The sequence below is a fragment of the Tamandua tetradactyla genome, chromosome 5 (assembly GCF_023851605.1).
Source record: "Tamandua tetradactyla isolate mTamTet1 chromosome 5, mTamTet1.pri, whole genome shotgun sequence".
Lineage (NCBI taxonomy): Eukaryota > Metazoa > Chordata > Mammalia > Pilosa > Myrmecophagidae > Tamandua > Tamandua tetradactyla.
Window position 1 is genome coordinate 144174669 of NC_135331.1, and position 22724 is coordinate 144197392.

At 38.7% G+C, this 22724-nt stretch overlaps 1 protein-coding gene across 2 annotated transcripts; it reads right to left on the reverse strand.

Annotated features, from left to right (window-relative positions):
- Positions 1-1240: 1240 nt before the first annotated feature.
- GJB7 (gap junction protein beta 7) lies at positions 1241-14634 on the reverse strand. 2 transcript variants are annotated; one of them, XM_077159270.1, is made up of 2 exons: positions 14526-14634; positions 1241-4007 (listed from the first exon to the last, which is right to left on the reverse strand). In XM_077159270.1, the coding sequence occupies exon 2, from the start codon at positions 3979-3981 to the stop codon at positions 3295-3297; it is 687 nt and encodes a 228-aa protein (XP_077015385.1). In that variant the 5' UTR covers positions 3982-4007; positions 14526-14634; the 3' UTR covers positions 1241-3294. The 2 variants fall into 2 exon arrangements, with proteins under 2 accessions (XP_077015385.1, XP_077015387.1); XM_077159272.1 differs by having other exon boundaries at positions 14521-14634.
- Positions 14635-22724: the final 8090 nt, after the last annotated feature.

A 22724-nucleotide genomic window follows, 5' to 3' on the forward strand; every position in this document is an offset into this window, starting at 1 on the left:
TTGCTCCTAGGTGTTCAATAAATATTTAGTTATTGATAAGAAAAATCAAATAAAGATAGCAAAATTAAACTGCCAGTTGCTCACAAACACTTTGGGTCTTCAATGACACCGAGAGAGCATTCAGAGTATTCATACAGAAAAACATTTTGTAAATTAAGACAGTACCAATAAGAAAAAAAACACTCACTTTCCTATTTAAATTTCATTTCTTTGCCCTTGCTCATATTACCTTTCAGTTTCTTCTCTGTTCAAAGTGAAAAAGCAAGAAATGTTTATATCCAAGCAATCAAACCTTTCTGCTTGTGTAGATCTTGTCATAAGTAATCCAGAAAAACATTTTGGCAACAAACTCATTCTCAGACTGAGAAAGTCCCTCTTCTCCATTCCAGATCTGCCTACTAAACCCTGTTTTCTAGATTCTGTGCCACTATCAGGACCTCAAAAACCTTAAACCTCTTTAACAACTTATCCCTGTCACATACACACAAATTTTCTTTAAATAAATCCTTCAATGATTTCCTGCATTGTGGAGGCAAGATGTTTTCATGTAAAATGGTGAAGTACAAGGTTTTAGGCTTGTGAGGCCACCAGAGATCTATGCTATAAATTAAAGAAATGTGAAAATGACAAAGTTCACTTACCATTGTCCAGGACACAATCTTGAAGACACTGATTATGACCACTGCTGGTGACATGTCTGTGGACCACATAAAGACCTAAATAATCCTCATTATGCATCAATCATAATGAGGCGTTTCTTCTAAAGAGCATGGGTCATGAAAGACATGACATTATTGGGTTTTTAGTTAAATTATATTTCTTTAAAATATTTTTATTGAGAAATCTTAACATGCATACATTCCATACAAACTACAATCCATGGCCCACAATATCATCACGTAGTTGTGTATTCATCACCATGATCATTTTTAGAACATTTGCATCATTCCAGAAAAATAAAATTTAAAAAAAAGAGAGAAAAGAAAAACTAATACATACCATACCCCTTACCCCCCCCCCTCATTGTCCACTGGTTAAAATTACATTTTTAAATTTATTAATTAAAAAAAATTAACAAACGAACTAAAACATTAACATATATAATCAGTAATTCACAATATCACCACTTAGCTGCATATTCATCATTTCTTAGAACATTTGCATCAATTCAGAAAAAAAGCAATAGAAAAAGAAATAAAACAAAAACAGAAAAAAAGAGATTATACATACAATACCCCTTACCCCTTGCTTTCATTACCATTTCAAACTAAATTTATTTTAACATTTGTTCCCCCTATTATTTATTTTTATTCCATATGTTGTACTCGTCTGTTGACAAGGTAGATAAAAGGACACATCAGACATAAGGTTTTCACAATCACACAGTCACATTGTGAAAGCTATATCATTATTCAATCATCCTCAAGAAACATGGCTACTGGAACACACCTACATTTTCAGGCAGTTCCCTCCAGCCTCTCCATTACATCTTGAATAACAAGGTGATATCTACTTAATGTGTAAGAATAACCTCCAGGATAACCTCTCAACTCTGTTTGGAATCTCTCAGCCGTTGACACTTTGTCTCATTTCATTCTTACCCCTTTTGGTCGAGAAGGTTTTCTCAATCCCTTGATGCTGGGTCTCAGCTCATTCTAGGATTTTTCTCAATCCCTTGATGCTGAGTCTCAGCTCATTCTAGGATTTCTGTCCCATGTTGCCAGGAAGGTCCACACCCCTGGGAGTCATGTCCCACGTAGACAGGGGGAGGGTGGTGAGATTGCTTGTTGTGTTGGCTGGAGAGAGAGGCCACATCTGAGCAACAAAAGAGGCTCTCTTGGGGGTGACTGTTAGGCCTAAATTTTAAGTAGACTTGACCTATCCTTTGTGGGGTTAAGTTTCATATGAACGAACCCCAAGACTGGGGGTCAACCTATAGCTTTGGTTGTCCACACTGCCTGTGAGAATATCAAGAATTCAACTTGGGGAAGTTGAATTTATGCACTGACTTTTCATTAAGAAATTCCCAGTGGAGAAGAATGATTTCTGAGTTATCTTTGCCAAGTAGTGTTTCAAATCCTGTTCTGAAATTCTAAGAACATGCTTTCTTTCACAGAATAGTCATACACAGTGCTGCCAAGCAAAGATATCAGTAACAATCATTTCATTTTTATTCTGGAGAAATGCAACTGTGTTAGAGCATTAAATTCAAAGAGAATATACCTGTACATTTTTTAAATCTCTAAAAGTAAAAGAAAGCTATAGTTTTCCATACAAGTTATAATAACTTTTACATTTTTTACACCAGTGTAATAGCATAGGGCATGTATTAATATCTACCCTGGAGGGAGATGTACTAAGAAATCATAGACAAACTATTATTTAGTATACTGTGAATTCCTCATTATAAAAAGGCCCAACAGCATGGAAATTTACAAAGTTATTTCAACTTTCTTATGGTTAGAGAGAAGTCTTAAGTAATTGTCAAGTGAGAAATTCTTTCTCTGGGTCTCCCCTCCTATCAGTATATTTCCTTCTTTGGGTCCTGCCTTCCCTCATGATTCTAGAGAAATCATTTACATGTCTGTTGGTTGAAGCTTAAGTGGTATACCTCACAGCAATATCTGTACCTGGACACTTCTAAAATGATGACGTTCATCCTTCTAGTTCACACATATTGTGTTACCTAAACTGCTAAGACTACCCAGCTCTGTGGCCTTTTCCCCAGACAGGGCCTGCTCACTGGATAGGCCTGTGTGCACCTGATTAGCTGCTATCCACCCTGCCCCATAATCTTTTTCTATAAAGAATATGTAGGACTGAGTGAGTGGAAACTTGACTTGTACTTTGGAAAGATTGCCAGTGTCCTGACTACAGTTTACAGTCTGTTCCATTTGTCAGAAGTATCACTTTTTATATTTTCCAGTTGAGAGATCTAAGCACTTAAAAGAATGATGTTAGTTGTATGTCTTTAGACTAACTTAAAATTATTCAAACACAACATATGTATCCACATAATAGATGAGCCTACAATGAAACAGTAAGACTTCTGTCTAGTGTTCACTACTGAGAGTATATTGCAGTTTTTAAGTTCCTCCCAAATAATGGTATTAAGGCCAATCGTCTTAGTTTTACAGCCCTGCTAGATCTTACTTGGAGGGTGTTGATTTTCGTTTAACCCTCTTGTGTGTCACAAAATCACTTTGCTTCAGGTTGCTGGGGTGTGCTATAGTCGAATCTGAATTGTGATGATGGAGTAGAGGGGCGGGCACCTGTATTACCACATTTGACAAATCAGAGGCTGTGACACTCACATCCTGACAACTTGAGTTTTTTAGAGTATTGTTGGAGGCAGCACTTTATAAAGCACTTGAGAACCAAAAAACTCAGTTCGATGATATTCAACACAATACACAGGGATGAGGCAATGACCAAGAAGAAGATAAAGATGGTTTTCTCGGTGGGTTTGGAGATGAAGCAGTCCACAGTGTTGGGGCAAGGCTTTAAATCACACTTCACAAGGTAAGGAACACTAAAGCCATTGTACAGCTTGTAAAACAAAACTAGGAAACCCATTTCAAAACCAGTTTTAACAATGAGGCTGATAAGGTAAGTGTACCATAGGCCACCATCCATTGTACCTGGGCTGATATAAAGTTTCTTTCTGTGCCTTTTCTCTCTACCCTCTCGATAGGCTACATGTAGAACCACCAGAAGTGAAGGTGTGGAGACCATGATGAGCTGTAAGGCCCAAAGTCTCACCTGAGAGATGGGGAAAAAGTAGTCAAAACACACATTTTCACAACCAGGCTGTCTAACGTTGCACTCAAACTCTTTCTGCTCATCTTTCCACACGTGTTCTGCTGCCACCATGTAGACCAGCAAACGGAAGATGAATACCACAGCCAGCCAAATTCGCCCAATCCCTGTTGAATATTTATTTACTCCACTTAGGAGGTCTCTGAGAAACATCCAACTCATGACTCAGACTCAAAGGTGGCAAAACTCTGCAAAAGAAAGCAATTTCATTGTAATCCATTTATTTCTATTCCACTAACAATTTCTACTGTCTTGAGGCATTATATGGAGGATAAACTCCAACATATGCATTATTAACTCTGGATGTTGAATGCTTTGTAAGAATCCCATAGAAAATAAATTTGCTTTTCTATAAGGAGATGACACAACTGGTCCATGAAAATAATTGAGTCCATGTCCACTTTAATTTAGGATTTGGGTGGTCAAATTCTCCTCACACCCACCCCACCCCACCCCATGCCATGCTTCCCCATTCTCAAACAATTCTGTCATTGGCAAAATTCTTCTGGTTTATTGCTGCCTTCTAAAGGTGGATAGGTTCTGTTGTTGTCTGTAAAGAATTAGATATGAATTTCAAGGTGACCCTGGTACCTGTAGAAGTCTTTCACATGCTGCCTTCTTGAAGTAATATTCTTTACTCAATAATGCCCCTCCCCAACCCTTAAGGGTTCTTCCCTGCCCCACTTGCTCTTAAGTCCCCATTCCTATACCAGCAGCTGGCCCTGCCTACAAATTTATAGTAAAAAATGAGGATTTCCAATATGAACTTTCTCAAATTCAGGCTCACTCATCTTGCCAAACTGACCAACACCCATGCCCAACTTACCTTCTTTACCCTAAAAATAATTTACCTAAAAAATAATCATTCTGGCTCTGTACTCGTCCTTGAACTATTCATTTTCCCTCTTGTGTATTTGGTATCTTTAATCTCCATTCTCTCCTTACTCTCAGCATATAAATATGTCTGTGTTGTAAATCTTTAATGGGAGGAAATCTTCATTGCTTCTCTTCTGACAGCCACTCTATCTTCCTTTATCCCTTGTTTCTGCCCCTCAGCTCAACGAGTCTAGTTTTTCTGCTCACTGTTGCACTGAACTTTTCTTGCTAAACTCAGAACTAACCACTGAAACTACCAAATCTTCTGGACACTACAGATCTCATTTGATTTTTCTGTGATATTTGACATTGTTGCATGTGCTTGTTATGTTCTTGAAATAATTCAGTTTTGATTTCCATGATACTCTACCTTTTTTCCTGTGGCTCTACTCTGATTGTGTCAACTTAGTTTCTTTTGTGCGGCACTTAAAGTTCTGTTCTCTGCTCTTTTCTCACTGCATTTTGTCCGTGGAAAATCTCACTCATTCCCATAGATTCAGTTACCACGGACAGTTCCTGACTCCCAAATCTTTGCCTGCTAAAGATCTCCATAGCTAATGACTTGATTATCATCAAAATGTCCCCAAGGCTACTCAAACTTGATTTGTCTACAGCTGAATTAATTCCCTTGCCCTTTCATTTCCTTATCTTGTTGAATGGCATCACCAACACCTAGATACCCAAGCCTGGGAACTTGCATTCATCCTGGACACTTCTCTCATAATCCTGTTTTAATTGCTCCCCAAGATCTTTTGTTTCCTCCTAAATATCTCTCAAATTCACCTCCAAATCACTGCTGAAATCACTCTCACCTGAACAACCCACACACTTTCTATTTCCTATTTCATTATTTCTACTCCCCTTCCCAGTACATCTTCAATTCTTGCATCTCTTTCTGTCTGTTTTTCTGACAGGAACCTGGAGAACCTTCTTTTTCATTTCATGACATTGTCTTACTGGTACTGACAGCTTCCATCTTGTCTTATAATTGAACTCCTGGGTTGGGCCCTGATTTTTGTTTATTTTGCCCATAAAATGCTTAGCACTCGTTTCAGTGTCCTTGTATTGGTCTCTTTCAACCATCTGGGAAATGTGAGGGTTTTTTGTTTGTTTGTTTTATGATAGTGGTTATTTTGATTTAAAGGAGGAAGTAAACTCTGAGAAATGAACCACTTTCCGAAGGTCATAAATGTAAGATACTGGGCAGTGTTCAAATCCAATTTTTGTTACTCTAAAATAGGGTATATCTCAACAGCAGCACTATCCACATTTTGGGTTGGATAATTCTTTGCTATGGGAGCCTGGGGGTGGAGGGGAGCTGCCATATGCATTATATGATATTTGGCAGCATTCTTAACCTCTTCCCACTAGATGCCAGTAGACCACCTCCAGCTGTGGCAACCAAGAATATCTCCAGACCTTGTCAAATGCCCTGGAGGTTGGGGGTGAGGTATGATAGCAAACTCTTCCTAGATTGAGAACCATTCAATTGGTTCTAAATTTGCTACTATAATCAGATGTGGGCTAGAGTTCCAGGTCTGTGTTAATTTTCCTTTTGCTTTTTCAGGTGAATTTCTTCTCAATTAAGGCCCTAACTCCTATTACAAAAATAATCACTTCTTGCTTTCTCCATAAACTCAGCCAAAAGAGTCTCATGGAAATAGTGGTTAGGTGAGCCAGGGAGTTAGGAAAATTGGGATAATGTTATAATAGCACACCTGTGGAAGCACATCAAATTATCCCTTACTGAGGGAACAATATGCAGCAGGTCCACATGCTAGAGCCTGGGAAGTTGTATGATGGTTAAGAGGTGTTTTCAGACAAAACAAAGAACATGTACACAATGCTCTATTCAGCAGGAAATAAATATTTCAATGTCCTTGGTTTTCAGAAGACAAACAAAATTGTATTAAATAAAAAGGATTCTCAAATCTGAAAGGTTAATGTCTCTATGAACCGACATTAGTGAATAAAGTTGGAATATGTCATTGGTAACAGAGACCATCAGGAGATAGAAATAGGGCAAGATAGTGGGTAATTGGAGCTGAAGGGATATGGACTGTGCAACAGGACTGTATACAAAAACTCAGAAATGGACAGCACAATACTACCTAACTGTAATGTAATTATATTAAAACATTGAATGAAGTTGCATGTGAGAATGATAGAGGGAGGAGGGCTGGGGACATAAATGAAATCAGAAAGAAAGATAGATGTTAAAGGTCGAGATGGTATTATCTAGGAATGCCTAGAGTGTATAATAATAGTGAAAGGTACAATGTACAAATTTAAAAAATGGTTTTGCATGAGGAAGAACAAAGGATTGTCATTATTGCAGGGTGCTGAAAATAGATGATAACTAATACTTTAAAATGTCACCTTATGTGTGAGACTAAAGAAAAAATGTTTATTTGTTACAAAATTTAGATTTTGACTAGAGCATAAAAAGAAAAAAAAAGCCATTATATTTCCCTGCAATATGTCATTGGGCATTTGTCCTCATTTCTCAAGAGGATATTTACATAATTCTACAAAACATCTGAAAGTACTCTACTGGGCACTTTAGAAATGAGAGAAGTGTGAGACTGGAACCAGACTACTTTGCTGAAAGAAAAGCAGTAAGAAAGCAAATGGTCATTGAATAGAATTAAAGGACTGATGCCATCAAATATGTCAGGATTATAACATCACTTGACTGATAAATGTCCATCCTATTATCATACTGTTTGCTGATATAAAGACAATGGCTTTTCTTAAGAGGATGTCCTTATATTAGTTTGTTTTATCCGAGGTGGTTTAGCATTGTAGAAAAGAGCGAGGGCAGAGCACTGGACTGCTAGTGTTCAAGTCCAAGCTCAACTGTGATGACAATAGCACCCCCATCGTGGGTGGGTGTGAGGCCTTCATGAACCAATACAGCTGAAGCCCATGTTTACCCATGACACATGGTCGGTATTCACTGGGTATTAAAGCATCATTTTCTTATTTTGCCATTTAAAATCTCTTCTTTATGTTAAAGTCAAGTCTTTCCATATGCAAGTTGAATACATTTTTCTTCTAGCTCTCTTCTTCTGCAGGTGGACAATAATCAGACATCTCCATATAACAGCCCTTAAAACATTTGAAAATAGCATTAGCTCAATATTTTTATCTCAATCTAATTGTCTCCTTATTTTTCATTAGGCCTTTATTTTATCCCTCAATCTCCAAGGATTTCTACCTTTTCTTTTTTTTAAGTGTTTCCACTTACCAATTCGAATGCCCCATTTCTTCTATGTTTTCTCTTAAGAAGTAGCTGTCAACTTCAACAGGATTTAATTTGGAAAATTAAATTAATCAAACATTTTCAGAAAATAAAATACCCAATATTCTCTATATCAGGAAAAATTTTGGAAAGTTGCAATTTTTTTCCTAAACATTTGATCTAAATCAAAAATATATGTGTGTGTGAGGGAAGGACGCCTACTTAAAAATATAAGGAAATAGTAGAGGCCCATATAACCTGAACATTCAAGAAAAGTTGGTATAGGGAGTAGAAAAGGGCAAAAGAGCCAAACAACAAAATATTAATAATGCCTATCAATGAATAAAATTTTTATGAATGATTTCAAGTTAAAATTTTCTGCATTGCCCAAACTTTTCCCAGTAAGAACGTACAAAATGAAATCTGAAAAAATAAACCGAATAAATAAGAAACACTAAGAAATCAGAAAGCCATCACTGTTTCTTGTGTATTTGGTTTTTGTAACAATTGAAGAAAGCTGTTTATAGAATAGATGCTTATAAACCAAGCTTATCAAAGTACACCTGAAAGAATTTAGGAAGATTCTATGGCCAGTCTTCTTAAATGGTCCTTGCCTTCTCATACATGTCAATGACTTCCCAAATTATGTATCTCCAGTCTAGACCTCTCCTCTCTGAGCTCCAGCCACCTCCTTGTCATCTGCACTAGGATGTCATTTCATAAAGTTAAAATGCCCAAAAGTGAACTCTTGTTGTCACTCCACCTCCTTCCACCACCATCCCCTAAAAAGTTCTGCTCCTCCTCCAGTGCCTTCTATATCAGTAAATTGTACCACCACCTGCCCAAGTGTTGAATCCAGAAACTTAGAAGTTGTTCTTCACCTTTCTCTCTGTCCTAACCCCTTATCTCTATCCATGTCCAAAGTTTCTACCTTTAAATTTATACCAAAACTTTTCATTCTCTCATCTACACTGCCATCACCCTAATATAAGCCACCATAATTCATAATTGCTTCCTGACTGCCTCCCATGTTTTCATTCTTGGCCTCTGCAATCCATTCTCCATTTGGTAACCAGATGAACATCTAAAATGGAGATTATATCATCTCACTTCACTCCATAAAACCCTACCTTGGGGTGGGCCACAGTGGCTCAGCAGGCAGAGTTCTCCCCTGCCATGCCGACTGGGGTTCGATTCTCGGTGCCTACCCATGCAAAAAACAAACAAACAAACAAAAAACACCCTACCATGGCTTCTAACTATATTTAAGGGCAGGAGGAAGGGCAAATGCCTACATGGACTACAAAGCCCTGCATAATGGTGCACCTAGCTGTTTCTCCAACTTTATCTTGTACATCTCCAAGGTATTCTGAATTCTGGGCTTGCTCCCTTCTTTCAGTTCCTTCTTTAGACCCTATATCAGTCCTGTTTCCTCTGTGTGCAAAACTCTTGCCCCTCTTCACCTATCTCAGAGAGGGTTTTCCTGCCTAACCCCCCACGCTCAGTCTAAATTAGGTCTTCCTTGATATTCTTGCCTTCTTGGTATTCTTGAATTCTTTTCCCTCATGTCACTTGTAACTTGTAATCACATATTTTTTATGTGAATATCTGTATAAGCTATGTGTTCCATAAGGGAAGGGACAAGGGCTGCCGGACTTAGCAAATAAAAAATATAGGACACCCAGTTAAATTTGAATTTCAGATTAATAATGAATAAGGTAATATGTCATGCAACTTTGCGGTTACTTATAATAAAAAATTGTTTATCTGAAATCCAGATTTAACTGGGAAATCTATATTTTATCTGGCAATCCAAGCAAGAACCTGGACTACTCACTATTGCACATCCAGTGACTAAATAGCAGTACAAAATTAAGCAAAAAATGGAGACATGGCCTCCTAGGACTCGGAAACTTCCTCAGAAACACTTGTAACCTCAATCATTCTTCCCCTTATACCCCAGTCTCTTTGCATCCACTTGAATTAAATGTCATTTCCTTCTCCATTAAACTCAGCATGCCTGTTTTGGGGTCCTCTCTTCCTCTTAACTCCTGACTGGACCTGAGATACAGACCATCCTGCCTCATCTTAAAAGCAAGTTGACAATGGTCCCCCGACTCCTAAGATCCATTCTGCCCTTAGCTGCTGCATTACATCACTGTTTTCATCCTGTTATTTATTCCTCTGCTCAGGACTGTACTATGGATCCTATAACACTATTGGGATAAGTTGCAAATTCTCACCTTGATGGTCAAGGTCCTACATATTCTTACACACTATGTCTACTGACACTAGCCAGCACCTACTTTGGTCAGATGGTTCACACACCCCACTTGCCCTCACCCCATGTCTTGCATCTTAACCCCACCCCTTGTTCTTATCCCTGTGCACTTGCTCACACTTCTCCTCTCTCCTCTCTGCCCTGGGACCCTACCTCCTCCTTGCCGCCTCCCCAACTGGGGCTTTTCTCTGCTCAGATTCTGTAGCCTCCTACACCCTAGCATGTATTTTAGCATTTGATATAGCATCTTAAATATCTCCTTTATATTTCCCCTCTCAAAGGAGCTTTATATGTTGCTTAGAATTGGAAACCATATTCTTCTATTTGTTTTTACATCCTCCAAAATGCTAGCATAAAGTCGCTCTTTAAGGAATATTTATTAACTGAATTTACTAAAGCAGCAGCAAAGCTGAATCTCAGGTGAAATATTCATCCCTACTGTCTTTGTTCTTTGCCATAGAATAAGTCACTCACCGTTCTCAGACCTTATTTCTCCCTAATTACCACACTAAGAGAATTCACCTAAAAGATAAGAAATTAAAGTGTGTGATTTTCATTTTTCTCTGCTGTTTATCATATTAATATTGATGGTTAGAAAATATCTGTTCATTTCTATTTTCTCAAACAAGTGAATCATTGTTGATTCAAATATTTCATAATTTTATTAAAAATGCTGAATTATGTGTCTGGGAAATGGAGACAGAGTGTATGTGTAGGTGCAGGTCACATGTACTAAGGGGGGCCTGATTACTGACAAATTGTTTTCATCCTCCTCATCACAGCAGATACCAATATAGTGCTCAGAATGGGGGCTTTGGAGGAGAAGAATGCAAGCTTTAAAATAACTGTTCCTTGTGTGCTGCAAATCCAGAAGTCACAACCAAATGACAACCTAAAGGACATAAATCTGTATTTGTCAAATTCCACTCTCTTAGAAGGAACTTGCTTCTATGAGTAAAATGATAGAAGTGAGTAGAAATGTTGGAAGTATGTTCATTTGAAGCACTTAGGATAGCACATGGTATATAACAAACTATCAATAATCTAAATATCATCTTAATCATCAGAAAAAGTAAAGATTTGAAGGCCCTTCAGAAACTCAACCAATAAGTTCCCATCAGCTCTTCCAAGGTTTTATTAACTTATCAAGAGATATTAAGAATCTGATCATCTGTTTGTAAAAACAGAAAGAATAGGCCATAGCCTAACAGGCTTGAGAAAAGAAAAATAATACAAAAACAGACCTCCATAAAATGTAACATCATGGAGTGAGAGCACAGCTAGGCTATGATTAGGAACTCAGAATTTGGAGATGAACATCTCCTTTAAGTGTGAAATGAGTAAAATTCATTATGGGAAAAGACAGACCATTTATAGGTGAAATCCACTCCAAAGACAGAATTTATAATGTTTTCCTGGGGTACCCTGGAAACTATATAATCTGATCATAGCAACCAGCAGTATTTCATAAAATGGCTTGTAAGTGAAAAAACAGGTAGGAACTAGTCAACTGTGTGGTCTTGTCACAAGTTTACTGGCATGGCCACAAGGATTAACAAAAGCCTAGAGGTTCATCTGAAGCATAGGTGGAGAGAAACTATATGACTCTTCTTGGTATCTACATAATGCTATACATGGGGAAAAGACTCTGTAGCATGCAGATATAAAATAATCACTCCCCTGCAACCAAGGAAACTTGGGTTTTCTGATTCAACCCTTATGACAAATATAATAAGCTACTGTCAAAGCTAATGTGAGAATGGGTGGAGATTTTTAGGTTCAGAAAATAAGCCACTACCACCAATATGAATATGGGGCAAGGATAGTTCATGTGGCTTTTCCAAACCCTGGATTAAATGCCTTTACAGTTATCTTGTTCTTATTACTTCAGTTTACCAAGCAGCCTTCTAAGTAATGGTTTTTCTCCCAGATTCCTTAAATTGTGCAAGGAAGTTCTCCTGGGATTAGACACAGGAATTTCAGTCTCAGGAGAGCTGAATCCTCATGGGTAAGTTGGTATCTGCTTTGTAAATCAGGCTCCTGTGGGCATGGTTAATGGAGATGAGTCCTTTGCAGTAGATTTGTTTATAGGTAACCTATAAACCTGAGTCTCTGAACCGTCAGAACTGAGTACCAGCCCTCAACTATTCAGATCCCTGCTGAATAGCTAGCCTGTCCCTCTTTTACTGTAGGATGACCAGTGAACATGGCATCAACTTCCCTCCTCACACAGGAGGCTTCTCATCATGTGTGATTCAAGCAACGGCAGGTAAGCTGACTTCTGGGTGGGAAGGCAGTCCCTATCAAGTGCCCCTCTGCCTTTTGAGTGACCATGAACACTTGTCCAAGAGGCCTTAGCACTGCCAGGAGCCAGAGAACTGCTTTGCAACTGCCAAAAAGCACTGTTTTGAAATCTGTGTTCAGTGGCACTGGATTTCCAATTGCCTTGCAGGCTGTCAGTGACAAATACCCCATCAACCTCCATACCCAACTGCTTTCACCTCTTAGTGAAATAGTGCCTGAGCTTGGATAGTGCTTGACCATTTCCAAAGCACACAGCATCTCATATTATACTCATCCTCATCCTCTTTCATGTTATGTCTGAACCTCAATTTACTGATGAAGAAACTGAATCCTAGGGAGGTAGGAGACTCATCCAAGACTTTCAGTAAGTCAGCAGAAAAGCCAACAGCAGATGCCAGGTCCTGAGTGGCTGGTCTCCAGTTCCTCACAGAGCACTGGATTGTCTGCTCCATCTATAATTCACTGTCCTACCCCACATGCAAATCATAAAACACCGAAGGAAAGAGTTTTCCTTTCATGGACCCACTTGCCACGTTTGTAGCACTTTGCTCATCTCTAGGCCCCCACCTAGTACTAACACTTGTAAGCACTTTAATTCCCTGTTTGAAAACAAGGTATTTTCATTTTTAGAGATGGCATGTTTGGAAAGTCCCTAAGGCATTATTTCTCAACCTGAAATCTTTGGTTTCCTAAGGATCTATAGATGTATTCTCAAGGGTCTATGAGAAGTTTATTTGTGTATGATTGTTTCTATGATGCTAAAAACAAAACAACTACACCAATGACCAACCAGCTCGTAACGAAAGACCACCACAGGATTCTGTGCTCATGTTTACCAGAGTTTGGCAAATAGCATAGCCCTCAGTTCAAATCCAGCCCACCCCCTGATTTGTAAATAAAGAGGTTTTTTCTGACACATGGTTACACTCATTCACTTACTACTGTCTGTGGCTGTTTTTGCCCTATGACAGCAGAGTTGAGAAGTTGCAATAGGGGTGATATTTTAGCCTGCAAAGCTAAAATATTTACTATTTGACCCTTTGCATTGTGTTTAGAATCATTTTGGAACCAAGTTGCAGAGCTTTAACCATCTGGTCCTATGAGAAACAACACATGATGGCTTAGGCTTAAGTAAAAAAAAGCCAGATGAAGCCCCAGTGGGCAGTTGTGCAGCCTGAAGGAAGGTTTGAACACAGACCAATGGAAGAACAAGACATCACCTGGCCGGTGGTAGCACAGGCAGGCCCAATCCAAAGAATGTGGGCTTCTGCAGTCGGATCTGACTCTTAATGAGTATTGATTTAATTTCAGCAAAACATCTTTTGTCTACTAAACTTAGTAATTTTAATTTTATTGGTTTTGTGATGTTTGATCTGTCTTCTGTAAGAACAGCTGCATGAAAACTATAAGCCTAAGAATTTTACATCTTGGTTTAGGTTTTACACATGTAAATAACAGTATAATTTTAAAAGTTAATTATTGTTCTGTGAGAAACACTGACTAGAAAGTAGTACCTACACAGGCCCACAAGTGTACATATCCACTTCTGGCAAGATGTTTTAATTCCCTGTGTCAATAGAGGCATTGCCATTTTTTGAGGTCCTCCTATTAGGAACAGTGTTCCTCCCGCCACCCAGAGAGGCTTGCTGAAGGGCCCTGGGCTGTCCTCTGCACCGCGTAGGCCCACTCACTGACATCAGCTCACACACTCTGTGCCGAGGCCAGGTGTCCTGACTTGGAGACAGCACGCTGTAGCCCTCAAGTCAATCACACATTCCAAATGGGCCATTTTACTTAGTGGCAGCTTGTCCACAAAGGGCATCGCGGTGGGGCACAAAACTGAATAGCAGTATTTCGAGGTGTGTAATAATTCAGATTACTTCCCTGTCTGAAACTTTTTGGAAAGATGATTTCTTTGAGGCAATGACTACCCAATTAAAAGAGATGAATTTTTTTCAAAGAAATAAACAAATCCTCACGAGAGAAATAAGCTTACCTTACCTCTTGACACAGATGTGGAGATGAAGACGAGACCCAGGATTTTGCTGTCTACTAAAAAAGAAGTCATGAATTGACTCTATTATTTTGCTGAGAGGAAGCTGGTGCTTTAAGCCCAGGAAAATGGAGTCTAGAGGTTTCCAAGGTAGCGTTAGCCTAACAGGTGTAACCTGATCTTTTGTTTTGGCTCTTCACGTAGATGAGAAGTCTTGTGTCTCTGCTGCTGTTGACAGTATACATTAAAAGAGAACTGAAACTGGAAAAAGGAATGCAAAGCTGCTCACAGGCACACAGTTTGTTGAATATTCCTTTTTATAAAGCCTTGTCATCCTCTACACCAATGAGCTAGAACAATGAGGGAGAGTTTCATCTCTTCAGATGATTTTCTAAGATTATTTTATCAAAAGCTATTCACCAGAAAAACAGAAAAGGACAAAAGAACAATTTTAGTCAATCTGTCTTTGATGAGTTTATTTTAACTTGACTTTCAGATATCTTATTCTTAGAAATACAAAAATTAAAAAAGTAATTTTGCATTAACATTTTTAATAAATATAATGCTATGGTGGGGGAAAAAATCTCATACAACATGAGTGAAAAGCCAAAATCACTCTCCCAAACCCAGATCCGGATAATCACTGATAACAGTCATTTTTTATGCATATAACAAACAGATGAGAAAAGAGGGAGGGTGGAGTGGGGATGGATTGAGGGAATAGCATTTAAAGTATCTTTGTCTTTTTATGGAGCCATTTCTAGGCGTAAGAATAGCTTGGAAACAGAATTTTACAGTTGGAAATAATTTTGTATATCATAAAATTTAATGACTTCATTTCAGAGATGAGAAAACAGAACTGCAGAGAAAGTGGCCTGCCTCAGATCCCAGAGACAACACAGAAAGTAGAGAAAAGGGCTGGGGTTGGAGACTAAGGCTCAGAGCTTTCTCTCACAGACCATGGAGTTTCAGTGCATGTTCTCTCTCACTATTCATGATCTTTAAGATGAATCCCACATGTTCAATCCAAAATTCAAACAAGGATGCAGTTTATTTGGAAGATGCATTGGTTTTCATTATCCCTTATAACACTGGAGGGTTACTGTACGTCTAACCAAATTTTTTCCCTACCCAGTAAAGCAAATCATGCCTTATTTTGTTTGTTTGTTTTTGCTTTACAGGGACCCCAGAATTTTCCTCCAGTTCCAAAGGGTACCCATCATGGTCAGACCCCAAAGCCACATCTCTGGAGTTGTTCATCCTTCACAGTTTCCACTCCTTTGTTTATAAGTAGCATCTACCAAGCCTTATCCATGGCGTGAAACTCTATCATTTGGACCGAGACATCTTTTGCTACAAACAATTGGGCTGAGATAGTTTCTTAGGGCAACCTTAAAGGTCACCTTACTGAACCCCCAGGTACCTATGATACAGAGGATCCCAGCCTTCCAGTAGTGTCAGCACTGGCCCACACAAAGGTAGCATTCACTGATCCAGTATGGCAGAGGTGTCATTTTCTAGGGAAAGATCCCTATCCTCAAAGTTCTTTCACTGTCTGCCACAGAAATAGCAGGGTGGGGGTGGTATGGGTAGGGGAAAGTTGCCAAGGGCAGGGGGCTGTATAGAAGAGGTGGGGTCTAATGAGGTGGGTCTTTGGGGAACAAGAGATGTGAACTTTGTGTCTTCTAGAGGCAGTGTCTCTGCTGAACCCTACGCCTTCCCAATTATACTCCCAGCTCCAAAAGAGTGTGTTCCCTGCTTTTGACAAAGAAATGCAATCCTCCTACTTCCATTTTTAGTTTGGGAAAACAAACATAAGGTTGCAAAAAAAAGTAAAGTATTACAGTAGAAATAACTTCTTAATGTCAGAAAGCTAAGTGAGGAGAGAAATAAAGTAGAACTAGAGGAAGGATGGAATGTATATTGGATAACTTGTTCTCCTCTACTTCTTTTAGATTTGGATTTGAATAGCTTCCTCTTCAACATGAGATTAAGGCCCTGTAGGATGATCAGAAACAGCACAGCCCAAAGCAAATGGAAGCAGAATGAGCCAGAAGCCTCAAACATCCAACATGCCCCTCTTGATGAACTGCACAGGGTGAGAGCAGAGAGATCCACCCTGGTGATCACTCTGTGGTGGTGTCGCTGTCAAGGGAGATTGGAGCGCTGGTCTTTCTGCTCTGGCTAGATGCACGTGGAACACTGTGCTAGTTCTAGCCTTAGTGAACTCAAGAAGGTATAAGGATAGTGACCCAGGTATAAGGGCATGTCTAAACATGCCATATAAGAAAAGTTTAGAATGACTAAGTTCATTCAGCCTAAGGCAAGACCTTGAGTGGCAAGGCCTTGAGTGGCAAGGCCCAAGGGAGTTATTTATCAGAATTTGGTATCATTCTCTTTCAAGAGTTTTTTTGTGAGTGTGTGATAGTAGAGATCCCACACACTGAGTTCAGACAAACTGGAGTTGGATCCTGGACTACTTCTTAATTGACTGTGTGAAGTTGAGAAGCTTGACTTCTCTGAGCCTCCATTTCCTTGTCTGCAAAAATGGGAAAACATTGCCTACTTCACAGTATTCTTTCAATGATTAAATAAAATAATAGCCATTCAACAATTGGTAGCTGTCATTATCTTTGTCTACTGAAAAGAACACTTACCTTGGTTGTGAGAGTCCCTGTCAAAAAATGCCACAAGAAATGAGAGAAGTGTGCATAGCCTTTGAAATAACAAGACAACTATGTGTTGAGCTATGCTGCAAAGCACACATGGGGAGAACTTGCCTCTACATCTCAAAATAATTCCTTTTCCATACAATTTGGGAACATAAGTTGCTCATATGAAGAAGGAAACACCCACCTCTTTCTAATGCTAACACAGCAATTCTCAGTTATACTGGAAGCTTGGAGAAGATTTGTAGCATATAGAGCAACTTTAGGAGCATAATAAACATTACTTAATAATGATTCACATTTGTACTATCAAGTCTGTCCAGTGATAAGTGCTTCCAAGCCTTCGAGTTCTGGTAAGAATAGGTTTAAGGGCTCTGTGCCTTGAATTGCTGCTTGTTGTTCTGGTGCTCTCAGTGGTTAACCCATCTTCTGACTGTTATAGGAAAGGATTGGGAAAAAAAAAGTCCTTTGGTTCAGAAAGAGAATATCTCAGAGGCATGTAGGAATAGCTGCATGTCAGCACCAATTTTGTATCTGAAGTTTTCAATCTTTTGCAAATGGAAATGTGAACCTTGTCTCTTTGATTTTAACCACAGCAACAGCCCTTTCTGGTGACCCAGCATCATGAAGGGGTTAGCTCCAGTGCCATACCAGACTGGCAGCAGAGCCAGCGCCCTGGGACTCATTGGTCACCATGTCTCCTCCCGGGTAATTGGAAGCACTCACATTTCCAATATTTTACAATATTTTCTAAGCAATTTCCATGTCCAAGAAATTGTCGAGATATTATTTTTTCTAAGAAAAAGGAACTCACATAGCATCAATTTAGTCACTGCTCTCTCAAATTTACAGGGTTTAATGGGGCTCTAAGTTGATGGATGCACGTGCTCTGGTTAGTTTTTTGTTGTTGTGTCAACAAATAAAAGGCCATATTTCACTTGTCCACATTTTATGGATGTTTACCTATGAAAACAATGTGTGCCATAGCAGAAAACATTTAAATCCAACTGATATGTTCATTTTGTGTACTGCTACAACAGTTATTACAATTGTGTAATAGATAAAGCTAGGTTTTTTATTCTCTCTCCTTATTATCTGAATTTCTTAAGAGAACAGTGACAGGAATGGCTTTATCTACATACAGATGTTAGTGCAGATCTGGGAGAATAAACAAAAATTTCTCTCCTCCACCAATTTTTGCCAAATGAACAGTTCTTAATCCAATCACCCCACAAGAATATTGTTTTAGCCATCAAATTTTGGGTAGAGAAAAAACTCAGGCAACAGAACCCTCTTTCTTAATGAAAAATCTCTATCAGTTCTTGTACCTTAAATGTAATCTGGAGATTAATCATATGAAACATAAATAAATACATACAACTTCAGCATGGTTGGAATAGACTCATTACAACTGCAATTTCATTATGTGCTTGCATTGTTAGCTGTAATTACCTGGCAGTAATGTGAAAGTATTGGGTACAATGTCTGATACATAATAGGTACTTGATAAATGTTAGTTTAATTTCAGGTTGAAAAGGCAAAATAGTGAATAATAAAGTTATTTGAGATTCCTGGATAGGAGGGAATCTCAAAATAGAGGCATTATTTCTTCTATTTCTTTAAGTCATCAGTTATTCTAACGGGCGTATGGGTACAAATTTTAATACAGTTTACAGAAGATAAAATAATTAGGTCAAGTACCTTCTAGTACATGACTAAACTGAAAAATTGAACTAAACTATAAAAATCTCCAATCCAAAACCTAAAAATACCTTAGATATTTGTGTATGTGTGTGTGTGTGTGTGTGTGTGTGTGACAGAGAGAGAGAGAGAGAGAGATTCAAATGAGAATAAGCATGCTCTTCCAACCCCCCCTTCACGGTTTTAAAGTCTGTTGATTTCACCTCTCCACATGTTGTCATAACAGCTCAGCAGATGGTGTTCTATAAGGTAAACACAGATATAAGATAGCCATCCCTCCATCCTTCGAAGTCTTAATGCCTAAGTATGTTTACATTTTGCTCCTTGGAGTATAATAAACACAGTGAATTGTGTGCACAGCCTGCAGATGTCTGTCCATAGAATTACGACCGTGGCAGCCAGAGCCAGAGCCTCTTAACCACACCCAGAATCACAGAGCATATTAGAACAGCTAAATAGAGGTAAATCTGGCATATATAATGGCCTAATGCCAGGTGTTTGAGAGAAAGAAGGGGATTAAATATTATTCCATGATGCGGCAGGGGGATGGGGTGTGGAAGGGAGGAAGAGAAGGAGGGAGAGAGAGAAGGAGAGGGGAGGGGCACTAAGGTTTCATTCATTCCACCAGGATAATGTATTTAAGAATGCCTCTATTCTTTGTCCTTTGAGGACTTTGCAATTGAGATAACAAAGAGCTAGGAGCAGTATATTGAACTGGAGACTTGACGAGAGATAGACAAAAAATTGGAGAACAATTATTTCTTTCTTGTGCCTCCTCTTTGCAAGTCCTACTGAAATGAGATTTAGGGCAGGGAATTCGATCAGCATGCATCTCCAAGATCCCATGTGTAAATTTATACAAAAGTTTCATATGAACAAATCCAAGACTGGGGGCTCAGCCTATAGCTTTGGTTGTCCACACTGCTTGTGAGAATATCAAGAATTCAACTTGGGGAAGTTGAGTTTTCCCCCGTTCTCACCATTCCCTGAAGGGGACTTTGCAAGTACTTTTCCACTTACTGATCAAATCACTCTGGGATTCATCAGGGCATCACCTGGATAGACCAACAAAATCTCATGTCCTATACAAAGTTCCATATACTTAAGGTGTTCAACCAACTATCTACATAAGTTATATTAGGAGATGCACTAGTCAAAGCATAAATTTGTACCAAGTAAACAGTTTTTGCTTTAGTGTCACACATAAGTTTTAATTTTAAAATATTAATTACCATCTATTCCCAGCACACTGCAGTAATGATATTCTTTTGTTTTTGCTCATGCAAAAACATGTTTTAAATTTGTACATTTAGTCACTATCATTATATACTCTAGGCATTCCTAGATTATACCATCTCAATCTTTATCATCTATCTTTCTTTGTGATTTCATTTATGCCCTAGACCTCCTCCCTCTATCATTCTCATATGCAGCTTCATTTAGTGTTTTAACACAATTGTATTACAGTTAGGTAAAATTGTGCTGTCCATTTCTGAGTTTTTATATTCAGTCCTGTTGCACAATCTGTATCCCTTCAGCTGCAATTACCCAATATCTTACCCTATTTCTATCTTCTGATGGTCTCTGTTACCAAGGAAATATTCCAAGTTTATTCACTAATGTCAGTTCATATCAGTGAGACCATACAGTATTTGTCCTCTTGTTTCTGGCTAATCACACTCAGCATAATGTCCTTAAGGTCCATTCATGTTGTTACATACTTCATAACTTTATTCTTTCTTACAGCTGCATAATATTCCATCTTACATAAATGTCACAGTTTGTTTAGTCAACCGTCTGTTGATAGACATTTTGGCTGCTTCCACCTCTTGGTAATTGTAAATAACGCTGCTATAAACATTGGTGTGTAAATGTCCATTTGTGTCCTTGCCCTCATGTCCTTTGAGTAGAGACAGCATATAGATGGGTCCTGTTTTTTAATCCATTCTGCCAGACTGTGTCTTTTGATTGGAGAGTTTAATCCATTGACATTCAGTGTTATTACTGCATGGGTAGTACTTTCTTCTACTATTTTGCCTTCTGGATTTTATATGTCATATCTAATTTTCCTCCTTTTTACCTTTACTCATAGTCTTCCTTTCTACACTCTTCTCCACACCTCTCTCTTCTGTCTTTGTATCTGTCTCTAGTGCTAGGAAAGAATACTTTTTAGTATCTTCCTGGCTTCTGATGGGTCCCAGCAATCCTTGATGTCCCTTATCTTGTAAGTGCATTACTCCAATCTCTGCCTCCATCTTCACATGACCTTCTTCTCTCTGTGTGTCTCTATGTCCTCTTCTCTTCTTATAAAGACACCAGTCACTGGACTTAGGAGCCATCATAAATCCAGTATAATAAACCCTGAGATCCTTAACTAATTTCATTTACAAAGACCCTATATTCTCGTATACTACCAGTGGGAGTATAAATTGGTACAATTGCTTTGGAAAACTATTAAGTCTATTAAGATTGAATATACCCATACCAATGTGCTGGTTTGAAAGGAAGTATGCCCCGAAGAAAAGCCATGTTTTAATATAAATCCCATTTCTTAAAGGTAGAATAATCCCTATTCAATACTGTATATTTGAAACTGTAATGAGATCATTTCCCTGGTTGATGTGATTTAGTTAAGAATGGTTGTTAAACTGGATTAGGGATGACATGTCTCCACCCATTTGAGTGGGTCTTGATTATTTTCTGAAGTCCTATAAAAGAGGAAACATTTTGGAGAATGAGAGATTCAGAGAGATTCGGGGAGATTCAGAGAGATTCAGAGAGAGCAACCCTACAAAGCAGAGAGTCCACCAGTCAGTGACCTTTGGAGATGAAGAAGGAAGACGCCTCCCAGGGAGCTTCATGAAACAGGAAGCCAGAAGAGAAAGCTAGCAGATGACACCGTGTTCACCATGTGCCCTTCCAGCTGAGAGAGAAGCCCTGACTGTGTTCGCATGTGCCTTCTCACTTGAGAGAGAAACCCTGAACTTCATTGGCCTTCTTGAACCAAGGTATCTTTCCCTTGATGCCTTTGATTGGACATTTCTATGGATTTGTTTTAATTGGGACATTTTCTTGGCCTTAGAACTGTAAACTAGCAACTCATTAAATTCCCTTTTTTAAAAGCCATTCCATTTCTGGTATATTTCATTCCAGCAGCTAGCAAACTAGAACACCAATGATCCAGCAATTCCAATCCAAAGTGTACATATATGTGCATCAAAATGCAATAATGTTCATGATAGCACTATTCATAACAGTCCCATTCGTAACAGCCCCAAACTGGAAACACCCAAATGCCCAACAACATTAGAATGTGAAGATGGATAGATAAATTGTGATATACACATATTATCAACTTTCTCACAAACACAACCAGAAAAACCTGTTGACCAGGAAAAACTTATAGAATCTTTTCAGTATCTACAAATGGGAAATTAGGGAACAGTATTTATGGGGTTTAAGATTCTGGACTCAGGAGGTTAAAGGCAGATCTTTCAAAGTGGGGAACTGATTGGCACTGAGTGAAGCTTCTGATTTTAAGATTGGTGGACATTTTAAAGTGAGAATCTTGAGATGAGTGTTATGAGGAGTAAATGGTTTTCCTGGTAAGTAAGTTGTTTGTCCAGGTAAGCAAACCATTTGTCCTGATAAAATAACTATTTACCCAGTTATTTCTCCAAACTGTTTGCTTGGGGAAATTCATTTGCAAGATTTTCCTGAAGCAAACAGAAACTTTCTTTTTTGGTCTGCAATCATACCTTTCTAGGCAAAAGTTCCTGTTGGGGAGGGGAGAACAGTTGTGGTCTCAGCTCTCAGTCCCATCGGTTAAGATTATGT

Bases quoted from the DNA above. Each gene is read 5' to 3' on its own strand.
- GJB7 (XM_077159270.1), bottom strand. From the start codon at position 3,981: ATGAGTTGGATGTTTCTCAGAGACCTCCTAAGTGGAGTAAATAAATAT.